This window comes from Myotis daubentonii, chromosome 2, assembly GCF_963259705.1.
Source record: "Myotis daubentonii chromosome 2, mMyoDau2.1, whole genome shotgun sequence".
Classification (NCBI taxonomy): Eukaryota; Metazoa; Chordata; class Mammalia; order Chiroptera; family Vespertilionidae; genus Myotis; species Myotis daubentonii.
This window is the reverse complement of record NC_081841.1, coordinates 201,520,990-201,539,247: the sequence shown is the minus strand read 5'-3', so window position 1 is coordinate 201,539,247 and position 18,258 is coordinate 201,520,990. Positions and strand designations below refer to the sequence as shown.

At 43.0% G+C, this 18,258-nt stretch overlaps 1 protein-coding gene across 5 annotated transcripts in view; it reads left to right on the top strand.

The window, feature by feature from the left end:
• The first annotated feature begins 2,733 nt into the window (after positions 1 to 2,733).
• UNC5D (unc-5 netrin receptor D) overlaps positions 2,734 to 18,258 on the top strand; it is a 527,348-nt gene continuing 511,823 nt past the window's right edge. For all 5 annotated transcript variants that reach the window (XM_059685428.1, XM_059685430.1, XM_059685426.1 and 2 more), the window contains exon 1: positions 2,734 to 3,151. In XM_059685428.1, coding sequence (XP_059541411.1) covers positions 3,049 to 3,151 — 103 coding nt within the window. In that variant the 5' untranslated portion in view covers positions 2,734 to 3,048. The remainder of the gene's footprint in view (positions 3,152 to 18,258) is intronic.

Below are 18,258 nucleotides of genomic sequence, written 5' to 3'. Positions count from 1 at the left end.
TGAGTATTCAAAATTGTAACATGCTGGAGTTGAAAATGATGGATCTTAAATATGATGGATATTAAAACCATCTAGTAAAACACTCTCATTTTACAAATGAAATATAGGAGACATTGACTTGCCCAAGGCCACAAAACCAGCCCCTGGCAGTGTGAGGGACTAGACCTTTGGGGCTAGAATCGCATCCTGATTCTACTATTCTAGGCTCTTCTCCTTGGCCAGACACATGACCCTGAGTAGCAATGGATGGCGATATATCTCTAACGGAAATGGAATACAATTCATACATGTTTCAAATAGCCAGGATTAGGTTAATACAGGGTATATAAATATGTGGAACATAATTGATACATTATATACATCCAACACATGGCATGTAACATGGGGTTTACACTGACAATTCAACTTCTCCCAGCCCACTCGCTAAATCAAACTGAGGAGGATGAGGTGGAATGTCTCTGGAAGACCTGATGGAGTGGACACTGCCTCTGTCTTGGTCTTGGGCCTGGAATTGCTCTCAAGCTGGTGTCTCATTCTGGGTGTTCAGCAACTTAGTTATGTGACCCTGAGCAAATCACTTCTATCTCAGCTGGCTTTCTTCACCTGCCAAACAAGGGTAATAGTGCCCATCTTGAAGAGTTTGATTCGGCTCTAAACAACATTGTATGAAAGACCTAGTTCTTGAGCAGAGTACGCAATCGAAAGTTCTTGGTTTCCTTCCTTTTCTCTCATCTGTCTTTGCAATTTTACTTATATTTTTAACCTACTATGGTCTCATCTTTTCCTTGATAGTTTCTCAAAATAAAACTGTTTTTACTTTTGTTCCCCTCTGGGGACAGCAGTGATATTTAAATACCATCTTGGAAACATGGTCAGTTACACTTTCTTTTTTCATTTTTGTATGAAAATGCTCATTTGTGATAGAACTGCCACAGAGCTTGAAGAATAAGGAAAGTCGGAGGATGAATGACTATTTTCCACAAGGCGGGTAAAGCATATTTGGTAGATTAATTCTCAATTCACCTTCTCAGAGGAAAAAGGACAAAACCCTCATTTACCAAGATTCTAAAGAGATCGTCAGGCAAGTCCCTAGCCAGCCCCACATCACTTGGCTTTGAAGCATTCCTTCCCCAGAGCTTGGTTTTCTGTTTCTTTTTTTTATTGTCTAAAGTTTTATATATGTCTCTTCCCCCAGACCCCCAGATTGAACGCCCCCTACCCCAGCCATTCCCACCCCGGGCAAGCCCCCACCGCCCCAGTGTCTATGTCCATTGGTTATGCTAATATGCATGCATACAAGTCTTCTGGTTGCTCTCTAACCCAAGCTCGGTTTTCTTGACCAGGTCCCAAACCTTTCTTTGAGCTGCAAGAAGACTAGAGGAAACTAGCTCTTTCTCCTGACATTCACATGCCTGTGGCGCTTGGGAGAGGGAGGGCACACATGTTGATCAGGGAATCAATCTTTCTGCCTATCATCCTCTTTTTCTCTGGAAGAAAGTGAGTTAGTGCAATTACCTTACCCAGAACAATTACCTTGTTTTAAGCTGTTTATTCTCCAGAGAAAGGTGTTTTTGGAAACAAATAGCACGTTGCAAGAAAGGTGGATTTTTAAAAAGTACTTGTATCAACATTGAATGTGGGCAGTGGGGAACTGTTGGGAAGGCTGTCTGTCTTTCTTTCAGACTAAGACTGCATTTCCTATTGGGGTCAAGCAGGCAGAAGGGGACACATGTGCTGACCAGCTGAGTTATGATGCCCTTTTGGGGACTGGATATTGTGAGAGAGAATTTGGTGTCCTAACCTTGGAGCTTTGGACGCAGGGTCAACTTCCCAGGTGTGTTCTTTGTTCTGAAAACTGTGTCCTAACCCAATCACTCTGAAATTACTCTTCTGCAGAGGGGAGAATAAGAATCAACCATGAAATACTTTCAATAGCAGTTAAATAAAGATTTGACAGTCTATTCAAAACAACTCACACTTTTAAGAAAAGTCTGTCCTCTAGGAAGGGCCCAGCATGACTTCCTTTCCCTGAGACCTAGAATAAAGGCAATTCCCAGGGCCTAGATTTCAGCAAACACAACAGGAGCCATCAGGAGGGAGGGAGCTTTCTGAAAATCTGGGGGATCCCGGAGTGATTATGATCACAGACAAGGGAATTGGGGGTGTGGCAAAAAGGAATATAGATCACATACCCCTTAAAGCACCCATGATTGTAATTCCCTCAAACCGCTCCTGAGTGCCACGGTACGTGCGCGCATATTTAGCATAATTGGAACAATGGCTTTATTCTAGTGTGTTTTTCCCACCTTGGCATTTAAAGTCTTTTTCTTTTCCTTTGAGTTTTTCAGGAGTGATATCTGATCTGCTGCTAAAAAATGGAAGGAGGAGAGGCACGACTGTGAAAGGCTCAAAGTTGAACAAAACAGAGTTTCCGCGGAAGCAGCAGCTTGTGAGTGCGGCTGCCGCGGCGGCCACATCTTTCGGCGCTGGGGTCGCGGCCGAGAGGCCCGCCGGCTGGGCTCACATCCTGAGGCTCGGGCCGGTCTCCGCGAGCCCCAGTCTGGACCCGATTCGGGAGCGGGTTTCATTGGCGGAGCGTGGAGAACCCGGGGGGCGCGCGCGGTCGCCGCGGGGCTCACCTGCGCCTCCCGCCCCGCGCGGCCGCCAGCCGCCGCCCCTCTCGCCGCCCCGCCCCGGCCCGGCTCATTGGCTGCGGCTCGGAGGGGAGGAGACGGGGCGGCCGCGGGGGTCTCATTAGCGATGCGGACTCGCTTCTGCACTCGGTAGTCCCCGACCCGGCGGCGGCGGGCACAGCCAGCAATCCGGCAGCGGCGGCCCCGCCGTGGGAGGCCATGGGGGCGCGCTCTTGCTCTGGGTGTGCGGCCAGCGGCGTCTCGGTGCGCCCTGCCCGGCTGCTGTAGGGAGCGGCCGTGGAGCAGTCACTCGCTCAAGACCCTCGGGACCTGCTCGCTCAGCCCCGGGCTCGCCGTGCGCCCCCGGGCTCCCGGGCGTGGACGAGGAACCGTTCTCGGCAACCGGGCGAAGATCATGGGGAGAGCGGCCGCCGCGGGAGGAGGCGCGGGAGGAGCGCGCCGGTGGCTCCCGTGGCTGGGGCTCTGCTTCTGGGCGGCGGGGGCTGCGGCCGCCCGAGGTAAGCGCTGGGCAGAGCGGGCGGCGGGGCTGGGGGCGAGGCGAGAGGGCGCCCGCAAGACCGAGTGGGACCCGCAGCTCCGGCGCTGGCTTCCCAAGTTGAGCCCCGCGCCTCTGCGCGCACCGAGCCCAGCTGGGTGGGAATCGGGCGGAGGACCTCAGAGAGGACCGCTGCTTCCCACCCCAAGTTTGCGACCAGGAGTAATCCTACAGGTTGCTGTCACGGGTCCCTTACCCTTTACTCTCTGCCTCGCTCCATTTCCCAAGCCCTCCCCAATTGCTGCAGGCTGGAGTACCCACCTCTTGGCCTCCAATCTCGCTGTCCCCCGTTTTCTCCACTTCTTTCCAAAGCCAGATCGCTCCTGGGTGGGCGCCCATCGTGGTGTCCAAGAGTTCCTGGGAAGAGGGGTCTGGGATGGGAGTCTCAGTGGGGTGGGCTTGGAGAGGGCACCCTTTCCCTTCCGGGAGTAGCACCAGGGTTGAAGTCCGCTAAGCTTGACACCCCTCGGGCGACACTAGCCCGCGGTGTTAGGTGGCCCTGGGCTTTGGTTTGAGGAGGCTGCGTGGGTGCGGGAGCTGGGAGAGCTGTGCGCACCACCCGCGTGTAACTGCGCCCGCAGTGCAGAGCGCCGAGAAGCGGTTGGCCCGAGGCCGCTGGCCGGCGCGTCCTCCCTACCGTGTGCCTAGCCCGGCTCCGGAGCTCGCGAGCGCGGGGCCCCACGGAGCAGCAGGATGTCCGCTGCCTTTTCCGACTTAAAAAGGTAGACCCCGTTTTCCTGGATCCTCTGGACTCCAGCAGCGTGCAATTGTACAACTGGTTTCGACTCCACCTTGACGGAGGACAGGGAGCATGAACTTAGGGACAAATCCCGCGGACTTGTTTTGAAGCTGATCAGAGACATTCTGCACAGAGCTTGAGTATTGTGGCTTTACCTTTGAAACAATCCGGAAGCTTCGCCTTCCCGCCCTTCTCTCCCTTTCCCTTTCCCCGGGTGGCATCCATTTGGCTTAGAATATGTAATTGCATTAAATGATGTCCCTAACGCTGGTCTGGCGAGAGATGGAACTGATGTGTCGACCTCCCCCCTGTTCTGCTGGCCATCCTGGACATACTCTAGTGGCCGCGAGGCAGAAAGGGGTGGGAAGGTTCGAGGACGATCACAAAAGAACCAACATACTCTCATTTTTATAAAAGCTAAACGGCTTGTTAAAAGCAGCCGTGCTGTCTGGAATAAGGAATTGTTTTTTAAAAGTAGGTCGAGGCTTTCCGTTTTATGATCCTGTTCAGTGACTATTTGCATTTCATTTCTTGAAAAGTTTTTTTTTTTCCTTTTTCCTAATGGAGCAGGCTTTTTAAAAAGCAGGAAAGGGTTACAAACGCGCCTCAGTGATTGCACACACTGGGGGCCGGTGAGCAGGCATGGTTCTCTTTTCCTTGCTGGAGGAAGCACAAGCTTCAGCCATTTCATTTACCTCTGAGAAGCCTCCTTGCAAAGTCAGCTCAGAGTTGTTGTCAATATACTACTGTGATGGGGAAAAGCCAGCCTTTTCTCTTCTGGATGTTGACCTAAATGTATGAGTTACCAACACCTAACAGTGACTGACTCTGAGTCCTGACCCCTTAGACTTCGGTTGGTGGAGCTGTCTTGAAGCCAGCCCCAAACGAGAAGAGGGGGCCTGCCAGAAGCCTCTTGGATCGAGTTTTGCTGGCTGTGAAACTAAGGCTAGCACCTCTTGTCTGCAAGCTGTTCTTTAAAGGTCTCCTGGAAAACATACTGTACACTCCGCAGGCTTATTTACCGTAAATGTGTTACATGGATCGTAATAATGTGCGAGACACATGGAGTGGAAGCACTAAATCTGACTAATATTTCCCTTGTAATATTTTACTTCCTGGGGCATGAAGTCCATTACCCTTAGCATCTGTCAGAGATTCTTCAGTCAGCAGGCTGTGGAACCTGTGAAGCCACGTGTACCTGGCTTTGGACAGGTGGGCACAATTGGAGTTCTCAGAACGCTCGGGTGTTTTAATGCTACTTAAGTTCTCCCAGCCCAGGGAGGTGGCCATTCAGTGAAAGCAAGGGCAGGTGCGCTCTGTGGTGTGCTGGCCCAGGAGTCTCCCCAGGCTGTTTCTGGTTGGCCCCAGGTTCTTCTTATTTATTCAAGTAACTAGTCTTTTCTTCTGCAGGCCTTTTCCTGTGGATTTGAACCAAGATAGTCTGCCTTTCCTGCTTAACAGGATTGATAGAATTATGCCATTTGCTTCAAGGATGTGAGAATGTTTAACCATTCAGCAGCATTCTCCTTACAATTATTCATCATTTATTTGTTTTCATGATTGCACCATTGTCTCCCCTCCCCCCCCCCTCTTTTCTTTTTCCCTTTCCTATCCCACACTTAATGTAAAACCCGCTGAAGCTCAGAGGGGGATTTCTGATGATAGGCTCTGAATATAATGAGAGCGGAAGATGCTTGAGGCAAGGGAGTGTCTGCAGAAACCAGTAGTGGCCCAAATAGCAAGGTTCTGTTTCCCTCCCTTGTAAGCAAGACTTGCCTCTTTGGATTTATGTTCCCTGACTGGTGGCATGCTGTGAGGACGGCACTTTGGTGCCACGTTTACTGTATATTTCAACACTTTCCAACTTAAAAGAAGGTTGTTTAAAAGTTATTCGTGACCTGCCAAGTGCTAATTGAATCCATACCATGTTGTCATACTGATTGGTTTCTGTTCTTTGCAACAAGGAGTACTGCTTTCGCTCTGGTTGGGATCCTGTATTAGATACTGAACATAAGATGTCCTAGTCTACCGGCGTGGCTCAGTGGTTCAGCATCGACCTCTGCACCAGGAGGTCATGGTTCACTTCCAGGTCAGGGCACATGCCTGGGTTGTGGGCTGGTTCCCCTGTGTGGGACGTGCAAGAGGCAACTGATCAATGATTCTCTCTCATCATTGATGTTTCTATCTCTCTCTCCCTTCCTCTCTGAAATCAATAAAAATATATTTTAAAAAATGAAGGCAGGGAGGAAGATAATGTTAGACGGATTGAGCTTTTGCACAATTCCTTGCTTTAAAATTTTTCCTGGACAATGAGATCTTCCTTACAATAACTGTAGTAAAGCATCAAGGGCAAGAGAAGCACACGCTTATTTTATAGGCATAATAGGGTCATATGGTATGTGCGTGCTTAAATCTCCTTATCTACATAGTTCATACAGCATTAAATCTATAGTCATTTTCTCCTTTATGAATGTTATTAGCGTATCGCGACTCACCCCCACCTCTTTTCCTCATTCCGTTCCCTTTCCTCAAAAAACTGTCCTTTCTATAGGGCCCCAAGAAAAGAGTCTTTTCTCTCAATTTCTTGCCAGGCGTGTCTTTTTCTGACTCTTGGGTTGTGCTCTTACCTTGAGCAGACCGGGGGTGGAGCGGGGGTGGACAGGACCGTATTTTCCTACCGGACAGAGTGTTCTGCTCTTAAGTGTCTCAGTGTTGTGACCTGGCTCTATAGCGGCAGCACTTGTCACACTTTTCCATGGTCTTGACTATGACAAACAGTAATGCCCCTCCATCCTTCCTCATGATTTGAACGGCCCATCTGTGGGTCTGTGGTTCTTCAAGGGGTACCAATAGGGTAGGAAAACCCAGGGAGCCCAACGAATGCTCTGGGAGGTCCTCTAGACCTTGCTGTCTTATCAGTTAGGGACATACTTTTCTATCTCCTCACTGACTTGTAAACTTGTGTTTTATTGTCCTCCTTCTACAAAATATAGTATTCAACTTAAAATGGTGCCAACTTTGAAGGTTTATCAAGAAATTGGTTTATCCAATGGACACAGACAACAGGGGGGTGAGGGCATGCGTGGGGGGGAGGTGTGAGGGGACAATGGGGCGATAAAGACACATATGTAATACCTTAATCAATAAAGAAAAAATATTTAAAAAACTGGTTTATCAAGAGATGGGGAATATTTGACACGTTTCCCTTAGACTTTTCTTCTTCCTGTTTTAATACAGAGGCTGGAGACCCAGATCCCATGCATTAAAATATAATCCAAAGACAGGTGTACAGAGGAAGGAAGGTGGTGGTGGTGGGGGTGCAGGTGTCCTCTTAGTGGACGGGCACATCTGTTCACAGAAAGCCCAGATGTGCCCTGCTTCTGATTACACCTTTACCGTTAATTCTGACTGTTCTATACTCCAGACAGTGCTACTTGACCAGCCCTGTCATTGTCTTCTCTTCTGTCCTCCTTATCCCGATGCCTTCATGATCTGACAGCGTGATGGAAACTTTCCTCTGTCGTTCTCGACTGCGCACTCCAGATAAAGACGCCTATCTGCTCACCCCTTCACTGGCTACATGGTCAATGTTGACATGAGAACAGCCGCCGTCTGCTACCACTTTGTAGATTATGCTTATTTTTACGAGAAAGCATTTTTGCAACCTTGTCTGATTATGAAAGAATAATAGTAATTGCTGCCTGTGGTGTCTCTAATTGATTATTCTAAAAGCTTTACACATCTAAACTCATTTAGGTCTTAAGTCTATGAGATATTATTAGTTTCTCCTTTTTAAGGTAGGAAAAGAAGGGCACACAAAGGTTAAATAACTTGCTCAAGACCATGGAGTTAGTATATGGAGGAACCTGGATTTGAACCGACGTAGTCCAGCCCTAGAGTCTACAGCAATGCCAATTTTCTAAACTCCTCCGAAAAGAAAATGCCCCTGATATTCTGGTGACAGAGCACTAAAATTATATCTCTATAACTGTGAGCGCTGTAGAGGAGTTTAGAGTAGCTTAAATAAATCTATAAATATATTCAGATAAATCTCAGAGATTTATGTTGTGTGAAAACAACCACCCTCTCACCATTCAGCTTAATATACTTTGGGATTGGATTCACGCTTAACATTCCGAACGCCTGTGTCTAATATGATAGCTTTCTTTTTTTCTTTTTTTTTGGTCAATTTTGAATTTCAACAAAAAATATTACTCTGATTGAATACACCATCCATGGAATGGCAGATCCCAAGAGACTATTTGTTGTATGTCTTATATTTTTAGCCTTGTTTGCTGGCAAAATGTGGAGCATGAGATTTGAGAATAGATTGTTAACACCAGAGGCTGCTGTTTCTGCTGTTTTGGGTACTCCTGCTGCTGCTCTCGCAAGGCAGATGGCTGGATTCATTTATAGAAAATAGATATTCATTCTATTTTGCATTTCCACTTTGAAAAGAACTTCTAATTGTTTGTGCCACATTGCATCGTATGGCCTTATTGTGCGCATACACATGCCGTGTGTAGCTAATTGTCAGAATTAGGCGGGTGTTAATGTGTTCAGTTTGGATGGCGTTAGAAATCTATTGCAAACTCTGTTGTTCTTTTGGAGTATTTCTTTGGAAAGTGGGTTTGTGTGTGGTATGGTGTGTACAGCATATTGTGTCCTTAACCCTCCCATCCCTACCCACCCCCTCCTACACTGAACTAAAATTGGAGGGCAGAAATATTAAAGTTTTGCTTATGTGGCTAAAGTAAAAATGATAAGCGTGTTTTAGGCTTCTCTTAGACATCAGACGGCTACAGGACATAAATTACTTCCTAAGATTGTTTCCAAGAAGACAAGGGTAAGGTGAAGGCTGTATTCTTCCTATATGACCAGTTCCTCTGACGGTTTCCTTCATAAATAAGGGAAACACAAAGCCAAAATCTGTCTTTCAAGTGAGGTCAGTGCAGCTCCACTCAATGCAGATATTGACTATCTGCTCCCACATTTCTGGTTCACAAAGTGCAAAAGAGACTTCCTCCCCGGAGGGAGACATTGGCACATGGATCCCTTTGGAACCCAGCCCTGTAAGGATAGGAGGAATTATGTGGGAAAATATCACCATGACAAGTGCAACCTGACTAAGAAAAGACTTACAAATGTTTTGTTGTTACCTAAATTGAAAATGTGATTTCTCAATCAGGTAAGTCGAAGGGAAAATGACATTGCAGACATTCCAGAAGTTGACTGGCAGGCAGGCATGGGAAGAAATCCTTCTGACTACTTCAAGAACCCAAGCAGTAGTGGGATAACTATGTTTAATATCATTCATAAATTTTGATAACTTACTATAAAAGCAAGTTTACTTACTAAATATTGAATGAGCAGATTTGCCTCTAAATGCATTTGTAGCATGTTGTTTAGAGTTGTTTGAAAGTGATTGGTGGCTTCTGCTTGCAACAGTACTTATTTAGAAACTATCATCTTTATTTGAATTTAATAAAATCTACTGGGAGAGGAGGGGAACCAAATAAATGATCATGGGTTAAGGAAGCTAAGCTGGTAATATTTGAAACTCACAAATCAGTGCCTTTCAAATGTTAATGTGCATTTGAGTCACTGCAGCTCTTGTTAACATTCACATTCTGATTTTGCAAACCCTAGATTCTGCATTTCTGCCATACTCCCTGATGACATCATCCATCAGCCATAGATGATAGTCATTCAGGTTTTTTATTTTCAATATTGTTTTTTACTTGGAAGCCAGTACGAAGTGGAATTTAATTCAATGTGTGACTATTTAAAAAATGCCAACAGAGAACTAGGCAAACGCAATGTCAGTTTTAACTCAGACAAACATGCAACTACTCATAAAACGAATAGACATTCAGGGAGCACCATTCCAATGCAATATAATGCCTTAATTCCAGCATTTTTAAAGATAAATGAAATACTTTAAAACTCTTGAATTTTATGTTGAAGTAGTTGAAGACTTATGTCTGCATCTACCTCATTTCCCGTAATGAAGAGGAAACGGAGTCCTCCAGAAGTTGAACAGTTTGCCCAAGAGTTTTGTTAAAGAAGAGGCACTATTAGCCCTCTTCAATGTCCCTTTACAGTGGGGCCTTGACTTACGAGTTTAATTCGTTCCATGACGGAGCTTATAACTCAAATTACTCATATGTCAAATCAAAAAGTGAACGAGTGAGACACGTGATGCTGGGCTGATGTTGTGGCGTTCATTCACTGTGACGTTCACTGCGCCAACTAGCGGTGGGGTATCTGAAGCTGGCTCATAACCCAAATTTTAGCTCGCAACTCAAAGCAAAAAAATCAGCCGAGAGACCGCTTGTATCTCGAAAAACTCGTTAGTCAGGACACTCATAAGTCAAGGCCCCACTGTATTTTACTGTGTCTCTTAACTGGAGCTACACTTAAAATGATCTAAAGTATAGGATAACGAGAGAAGTAGGCTATAGTTATAGTGTAGAACAAAACCAGTTGGTTAAAACCAAACAAACAGTAGTGTTCATTCGGGGTCTTGATGTTCCCCAAGCAGCTGGATTGTTATAGTCACATGTGTAGGAGCTGGTGTTTGGGGTCTTTGTCACAAGACAGTCATCTCTACCATCATGTACTGTTACTCACTCAGTACCTGGCAGTGCTTCAATAACATGTGCTAAATTATATATATATATATATTTGACTTTAACCTTTTTATGTTAAGGTATAAATAATACTGAGTTGAAAATTTCTAACATTTACTTATTATTTTGATAAAGCATCAGGGATATTTAGCTGCTAGAGAAAATTAAATAACTGTTAGAGGGGTTTTACATTTTGTTTCTTAACATATTGTAAAGTCTACATTCCTAGGTGGACTGCTATTCTAGAAAGATGATTAAGTATAGGATGTGACACTATCATGGACTGCTGTTTTAAACAATTCACTTGCATGAAACTTGACACTTTTAAGGTACGTTGACAGTTGTGGTCACTTTGTATTTTCACATCCACCCTGATGATGACATTGAGGTTTAGAGATTTTTCAACCAAGGGCAGACAGGCATCAATAAACAGTATGGGGACTGGATGCTGAGTCCCCAAATGGTGTCTGGGCATTGTTTTACTTTCTTATACCATGTTATTCTCTTTTATTACCTAACTAGAGGCTCGATGCACGAAATTTGTGCAAGAGTAGACCTTCCTTTCCCCGGCTGCCGGCACCAGCTTCCCTCTGGCACCTGGGACCCGGACTTTCCTCTGACTGCCAGAAGGTCATCCAGAAGGACATCTGGTCTAATTATGCTTTTATTATTATCGATAGGTGGATTACACTTACTTGGACAATGTAATAGTCTGCTCTCGTTACATTTGAGATAGGGCTCTGGATGCCCGAGCATAGGAGAAACAAATAAATACACATTTGTAAATGATACCTGTTTTCTTCTTGGTATACATGCCGGTATGATTCTCATGGTTATAAACAGAAATAGCCCCATCTGGGAAAAGGAGTGGTAGGAGCTGTGTCAGGAGGGATTGGAGGAAAGTAGATTTTGAGTATATTAAAAATGGTATACCGTAGTATGGAATAGTGGTATGTAAAATATTCTGAGGAGCTTGCTAAGCAATAATATTTTCTTAAAAAGGAAAGGAATTAAAATGTTCATTAAAGTAGCTAAAATTACAAATTAGTTCTGTAGTTTTATTTTTAATTATGCCATTATGGATACCAAATACTTTTTAGAAATATAACACTAACTCATCAATCTGCATAGTTTACCAAATAATTTGTCTTTATTATTATTACTTTTAAAAAATATATTTTATTGATTTTTTACAGAGAGGAAGGGAGAGGGATAGAGGGTTAGAAACATCGATGAGAGAGAAACATCCATCAGCTGCCTCCTGCACACTCCCTACTGGGTATGTGTCTGCAACCAAGGTATATGCCCTTGACCGGAATCGAACCTGGGACCCTTGAGTCCGCAGGCCTACACTCTGTCTATTGAGCCAAACCGGTTAGGGCTTGTCTTTATTAATTTTGCATGCAGTGTGCCTTATTTCTTCTTACTGTGTACGGTTATAAAACAAGATTATCAAGTCGTAATTTGTATTGGAATGCAGTGTAGTGGCATAATGCAGTTGGCCTTCCAAAAACAATTTTCATCAATATGTCTTTATGAATGGTCTAACCTATTTTTTAAAAGAGATAGGGAAAAAAATATAAACCCCCAAAATAAAATTCTTTGCCAGAGAAATGTGTGTTACTAGCCTTTTGAAAGGAGCTGGAATGAGTTCAACTATCCTGCATCTAAACAGACAACCCTGTGTCTCCCTCCATCTTGGAACCAGAAGCTCCAGTGATTGCCAGCAGCTTGCATCCGGAAATTTCTTAAGTTGTTCTCCTTAAAAAAAGCAATCAGGAGGTTTACAGGTTTAGTCAGTGTGAGGTGTGTGGGTGGGATGTCAGCGTTTGGGGTTTGCTTTAAAGAAATAAAGCTGGATAAAAATTTGTCATTACATTTTTTTTTCACCTTGGAGAAAAAAAACAACACATTGGCTATTTTCTCACGTTTAGCGGACAGGTTGAAATGCGCAGTGACCTCTGGGATAGCAATGTGGAAAGGACAGCCCTATCATACCACATCCTGCCGCCGAGAAGGCCATCACTGCACAGCCAATTATTAATATTTGTCAAGGTGCTAAGTGCTTCAATGCATAGATATGTGTGTATATATTATATATTAGGAGAATGTCATATATCATCATTATAGCAAACATATCATTAAGGTTCTCTGCTATTAATTTGAAAGGCATTAATAACACTTAAACTTGAGGTGTAGATACAATTTTGACTCGAAAGTCAGCTTGTTAATTCAGGCGCTGCCCTTTCTCTCTTTCTCCACGTATCTCCCATCTAACCCTCAATTCTTCATTTCCTCAACCCCGAATTCTTTGTCTCTTCTTGCTCCCCGTCTCTTCTCAAGTCAAAACTCCCTTCTTAGTTAAGCATTGCTGTGGGCTGGACAATTCAAGACTACGTGCCCTTCAACATGTCACTTTTTCCCCTGGTTCTTTTCATTTCTCAGATGAGAAGTGACGAGGTTATTATTATTATTTTTAATATATTTTATTGGGTTTTTACAGAGAGGAACGGAGAGGGACAGAGAGTTAGAAACATCTATTAGAGAGAAACATCGATCAGCTGCCTCCTGCACACTCCCTACTGGGGATGTGCCCACAACCAAGGCACATGCCCTTGACTGGAATCGAACCTGGGACCCTTGAGTCCGCAGGCCGACGCTCTATCCACTAAACCAAACCGGTTAGGGCTAGATTATTTTTAAAACTCTTTTCCACTGTAACATTTTATGATGCTATTGTTTTCAGTACCATTTATTCACAGTAATTTTTTTCATCGTTTCGGGAAGCGTTTCTTGGCATTTTAAATATGTTTCAAAACCTTAAAAAAAATGCTCTGGAAATGGAATGTTCAGGTCAAGGTTAGTGTGACTTCAGAGATGATACTGGTAACTGTGGCTTAAGCATTTTCAAGAATGTACCAACAATAAGAGAAATTTAATTTTATGTGTCAGTTTCTCTTAAATCAGTCACTGTAAACTAATGCTTGTGCAGCTATAGCAAAAGAATTGGGATGAGCGGAAACCGACCCAAGGGGTTAGGAATCCCTCCAGCGCCTGAGCTCGTTTTTGCCTAGGTGACTTTAGGTGGGCGACCAGGCCCACAGATGCTAGATTGACATTTTCTTTTTTAATAGAAACCATATGTATGACATTTCATGTTACATTTCCAGATTTGAAGTCTTTTCAAATTATTTTAATACAAAACCTTAGGCTCATAACTCACAAGATTCAGACTTCCAGTTTGTCTCAAATCAAACGACATTTTCACATTTTGTTGAGATTTAAAGGCTCAGGGAATCAGCTAATTCTCATTTTCTTTAACTGAGCTATGCATGTAAAGCTTTTCTAGCTTTGGAGGAGCATGGTCTGGAAGAAGGCAATAGAAAGCATTTAAGTAGCCTTTTATTTACCAATTGATACACACTAATTTGATCACAGAATGTATCTCTGTTTCCCATTTGTAAAGAAGAATCTTGCCCTACCTGGTTTGGCTCAATGGATAGATCATCTGTCTGCAGACTGATGGGTCTTAGGTTAGATTCCGGCCAAGGCCACATGCCTGGGTTGTGGGCTCAGTCCCCAGTAGGGGGCATGCAGGAGGCAGTCAATCAATGATTCTCTCTCATCATTGATGTTTCTCTCTCTCCCTCTCCCTTCCTCTCTGAAATCAATAGAAAATATATTTTAAAAAAGAATCTTAAAATTATATTGCTGAAAAGGACCCTAAAGTTTCTAGGCCAAAGTCCATGCGTCCACACAAACCACCAAGGTCTAAAGAAGCAACATAACTTGCTTGGTTTTTAGAGGTCATTTCTATCAGAGCTGGCCCCTTGAATCCAGGTCTTCACAGTCTCATTTTTCCTGCCTCTTTCCTTTTCAGGACTATAATAACAACAGTAATCAATGGAGGCACAAAGAAATGTTTAGAAAAAGATACCAGAAGGCTAAAGACTATTGATCATATTACCCTTCTGTTCAAGGCTGTTTTTCTTTTACGTTTATATTTTTCTAAATGCCTTTGAAATAGGACAGATCCCCCTCCCCCCTTTGGCTGTGTATGTTAATCATAGAATGTTGAGAGACTCAAGTTGGTTCAGTGTAGCAGAGCTAATTAATATTTTAAAAGAGGTTTATATTATAGATGCTATATATTTGTATTGAAATTTAGTGTGGGTCTTAAGCTTTTGTTCTAATGAATTAACTTCTGCATCCTTGGTAAAAAAAAAATGGTCAGTATGAACCGACTAGTAGATGCACACATAGAAAAATGTATTCATTTCATACTTGCTAATAAATATGGGATGTTAGTGCCATGAGTTAGAATAGGAACCTTCTGCCTCACCCAAGGAAATAACTTTAGAAGGGTATTTAACCACACAGCTATTAATTGTTATCTGGATAAGTAAATTACTTCCAGTTTCCACTATTCTCTGTTTACACCTGGGTTTACATTGTGGTGAGAAGGTAAAACTTTCCATTTTGAATGGGTGGCCAGGTCTGTTGTTAGGAAGTGGTGTTACTGAAATGGCGCCATGGGTGGGCATGCAGGGGACATTGGCAGGAGCAGATTTTGAGGAACATAAGCACTGACTTGTGCTTCTTAGAAGAAAGCTTTTGGTGTTGACCCCAACATACCAATAATGCCCCCATAAGGCTGTAAATCTGCAACCAAAGTGAGTGGATATGGTTTTAAAAGCTTTGGATGCTTCTTCCATGTACTCCCTATTGTTCTTAAATTTAAAGTGAATCCTGCATCCATGAAGGCCATGGGAGCTTGCAAAATGCACTCCCTGTAATTGAGCTGGAACTTACACACTCTGGTGCCTCTATCATGATTATTCATGCTGAAGCCACCTTGCGGGGGAAGTGTAAGATGCGGAGGGTGTTGCAAACTTCCGATTCTTGGAGATTAGGTGTCAAAATATTCAGAGTTTGGTTATTTTTAGCAATTATCAGTGAAAGATATCGAGACTGGAAATGTGGTCAGGTTTAAAATTTTCAAATCCCTGGTTATCACCCAAAGCCATTTTTTAAAAAACTTGCAGAAAGTTAAACATCTGTAATATTGGGTTAAGTGAGAAAATGAGAGACAGATGCTTTCAATGTGTATCAGCATTAGCTTTTTTTTTTTTTTAAGTTGAAAACTGATATTTCAGCCTAGCCAGTGTGGTTCAGTGGTTGAGCATTGGCCTGTGTGAACCAGGAAATCATGGTTGATTCTTGGTTAGGGCACATGCCTGGGTTGTGGGCTTGATCCCCAGTAGGGGGCATGAAGTAAGGCAGCCAATCCATGATTCCCTCCTCATTGATGTTTCTATCTCTCCCTCTTCCTTTCTGAAATCAATAAAACAATATATTTTTAAAACTTGTTATTTTATAGTTTAACATGCATTTAACATTTAACCAATTTTTTTGAAACATAGTAGATTGAAAGGTGACCACTAAATGTTTAATGCAGCCCCTGTTTGTAGAAATGCACATAATTGTATTTTAAATTCAAGATAAACAGTGTAATTCTAACGTCTTTGGTCAGCTGATGCCAAGACCTGCATCTCAGAACAATCAAGTCAGAATCTCAGCGGGCAGGACCCACTGACTTTTTTCTTAAGTTCCTCTGGTGATTCTCAGTTTGAGAACCCAAGATTGAGAGCCACTGACTTAATGAGTGCATTGATGGTGTAAAATTGTAGATACTGATTTTTTTTTTTTTTTGAGATTTAGAGAAGATCTTTAAGAATCCCTATCAGAGCAAAAGTGTACAGGGTGAAGGTGACCACTCACAAAGCATCTTCCCCTCCCCATTAGGCCTTATCGGTCCACGTTGGATCTCAAGTGACGTGGGTGAGTGAAATTAGATGCAGGCACAGAACATCCCGCCTTTCGGAGCTAGACATTTCCTGCTAGGATGGAAGCGCTGAGGCTGAGGAGTTAATAGAAGGAATGAGCTTATGTAAGAAACATTATATAATAAAGGAGGGGACTTTAAGAACACAGAGTTGGAGGTTGTACCATATGTTTTTCTTCTGGAAAAAAGCACAGGGCCCACAAATGGAGATTTCTATTTTACCCTCATCCAATCCCTCGTAGGCCCAGCAATAAGTGAACGTATTGATGGGTGGATTAATATCTTTGTACTTATCTCATTGTCTGAAGGTTGTAGGCTTGTACCTACTCCTACAGTGTAGGGCAAAATCCTAGTCAGCACCACGGTTGTGGCTAGAAGAAGTGTGCAGGGACAGCTGGTACACCTCTGACATTTTAGGAAGCAAGGCATAGGAATTCTTCCGAAAGCAAGCTTTTCTAATACTACTATTTCGTTCACGACTCCCGGTGGTCCCTTATTTGTGAAAATAGGGAAAAATGCTGTAAAGCATTGGGTGATTTATTAATTTTGTTACATATGAATATAGTTTAAACATCAAGTTTAAATGGATATCTGTGAATTTACACCACACTTCAGAAGTAGAGCACAATCGACATTGATCTGTGCTTCCCTTGAACTCACCGCTCAGGTTCTCCTTTGGAAGTCATCACGTTCAAATTCCATGCTTATTTCCTTGTAAATAGTTTAGACAGATATGTATGTACTTTTAAACATAGTTTACTTTTGATTTTTTAAAGATATATTTAAATTATAGTGTACATAGTCTTATACCTGGTATTGTTTCATCTATGTTATTATTGCACATTTTTTGTTTGTTTTTAGAGAGAAGAAGGGAGAGGGAGTGATAGAAACATCGATGTGAGAGAGAAACATCAATCAGTTGCCTCTTGCATACCCCCCACCAGGAATCAAACCTGTGACCCTTAGGTGTATGGGACGATGCTCCAACCAACTGATCCACATTGGGCAGCATTTTTTTTGTTGTTGTTGTTAATGCTCACCTGAAGATTTTTTTTTTTTAGAGAGAGAATAGAAGGGAGGCAGGGAGGGGAGAAAGGGAGAGAGAGAAACATCCATGTGAGAGAGACACATCCATTGGTTGCCTCCCCCACAAGATCTGACGGGGCCAGAATTGAACCACTGGCAACCCAGATACCTGCTCTTGAATGGTAATCAAACCCGGGACCCTTCAGTGCATGGTGGAAGCTTTAACCACTGAACCACACCAGCCAGGGCTGCAAGTCCTAATTTTGGTTTACTTCTTTCAACTACAACATTCAATGGTGTGACTAAACCATAATTGACTTCTTTATCTTGCTGTAACTGAAATTTGAGTTGTTTTCAGATTTTTTCCTATTAGGAAAATTGCTATTAGCAACATTCGTGTATGTTTGCTGTTACATCAGAACTATACTGTTTTTGCTTTATGATTTAAATTACACACATATGTATTTCTATAAAACAGGAGCTCCATTAAATATTTCATGTGTTTCTCATTTATCTGAGAATAGATTACCACCAGCTTGGGCATGAACATGTTAAATTTTCCAGATAATGCCAAAAATTTTCCAGCAATATGAGTTTCCATTACTTCACATCGGCCAACATTTGATGTTTCCAGGCTTAGAGATTTCTGCTAATTTAGTGGATATAATATGATTATCTCTGCATGAGCTTAATTTTCATATCCCTAATTACTAATGAAGTTAAACATTTTTTCATATATTTTATTGCCATTTATTTTCTATGAAACACCTACTCAAGACTTTTGTACATTTCTTTCTATTTATGTATTATAGGAGTTTTAGATATAT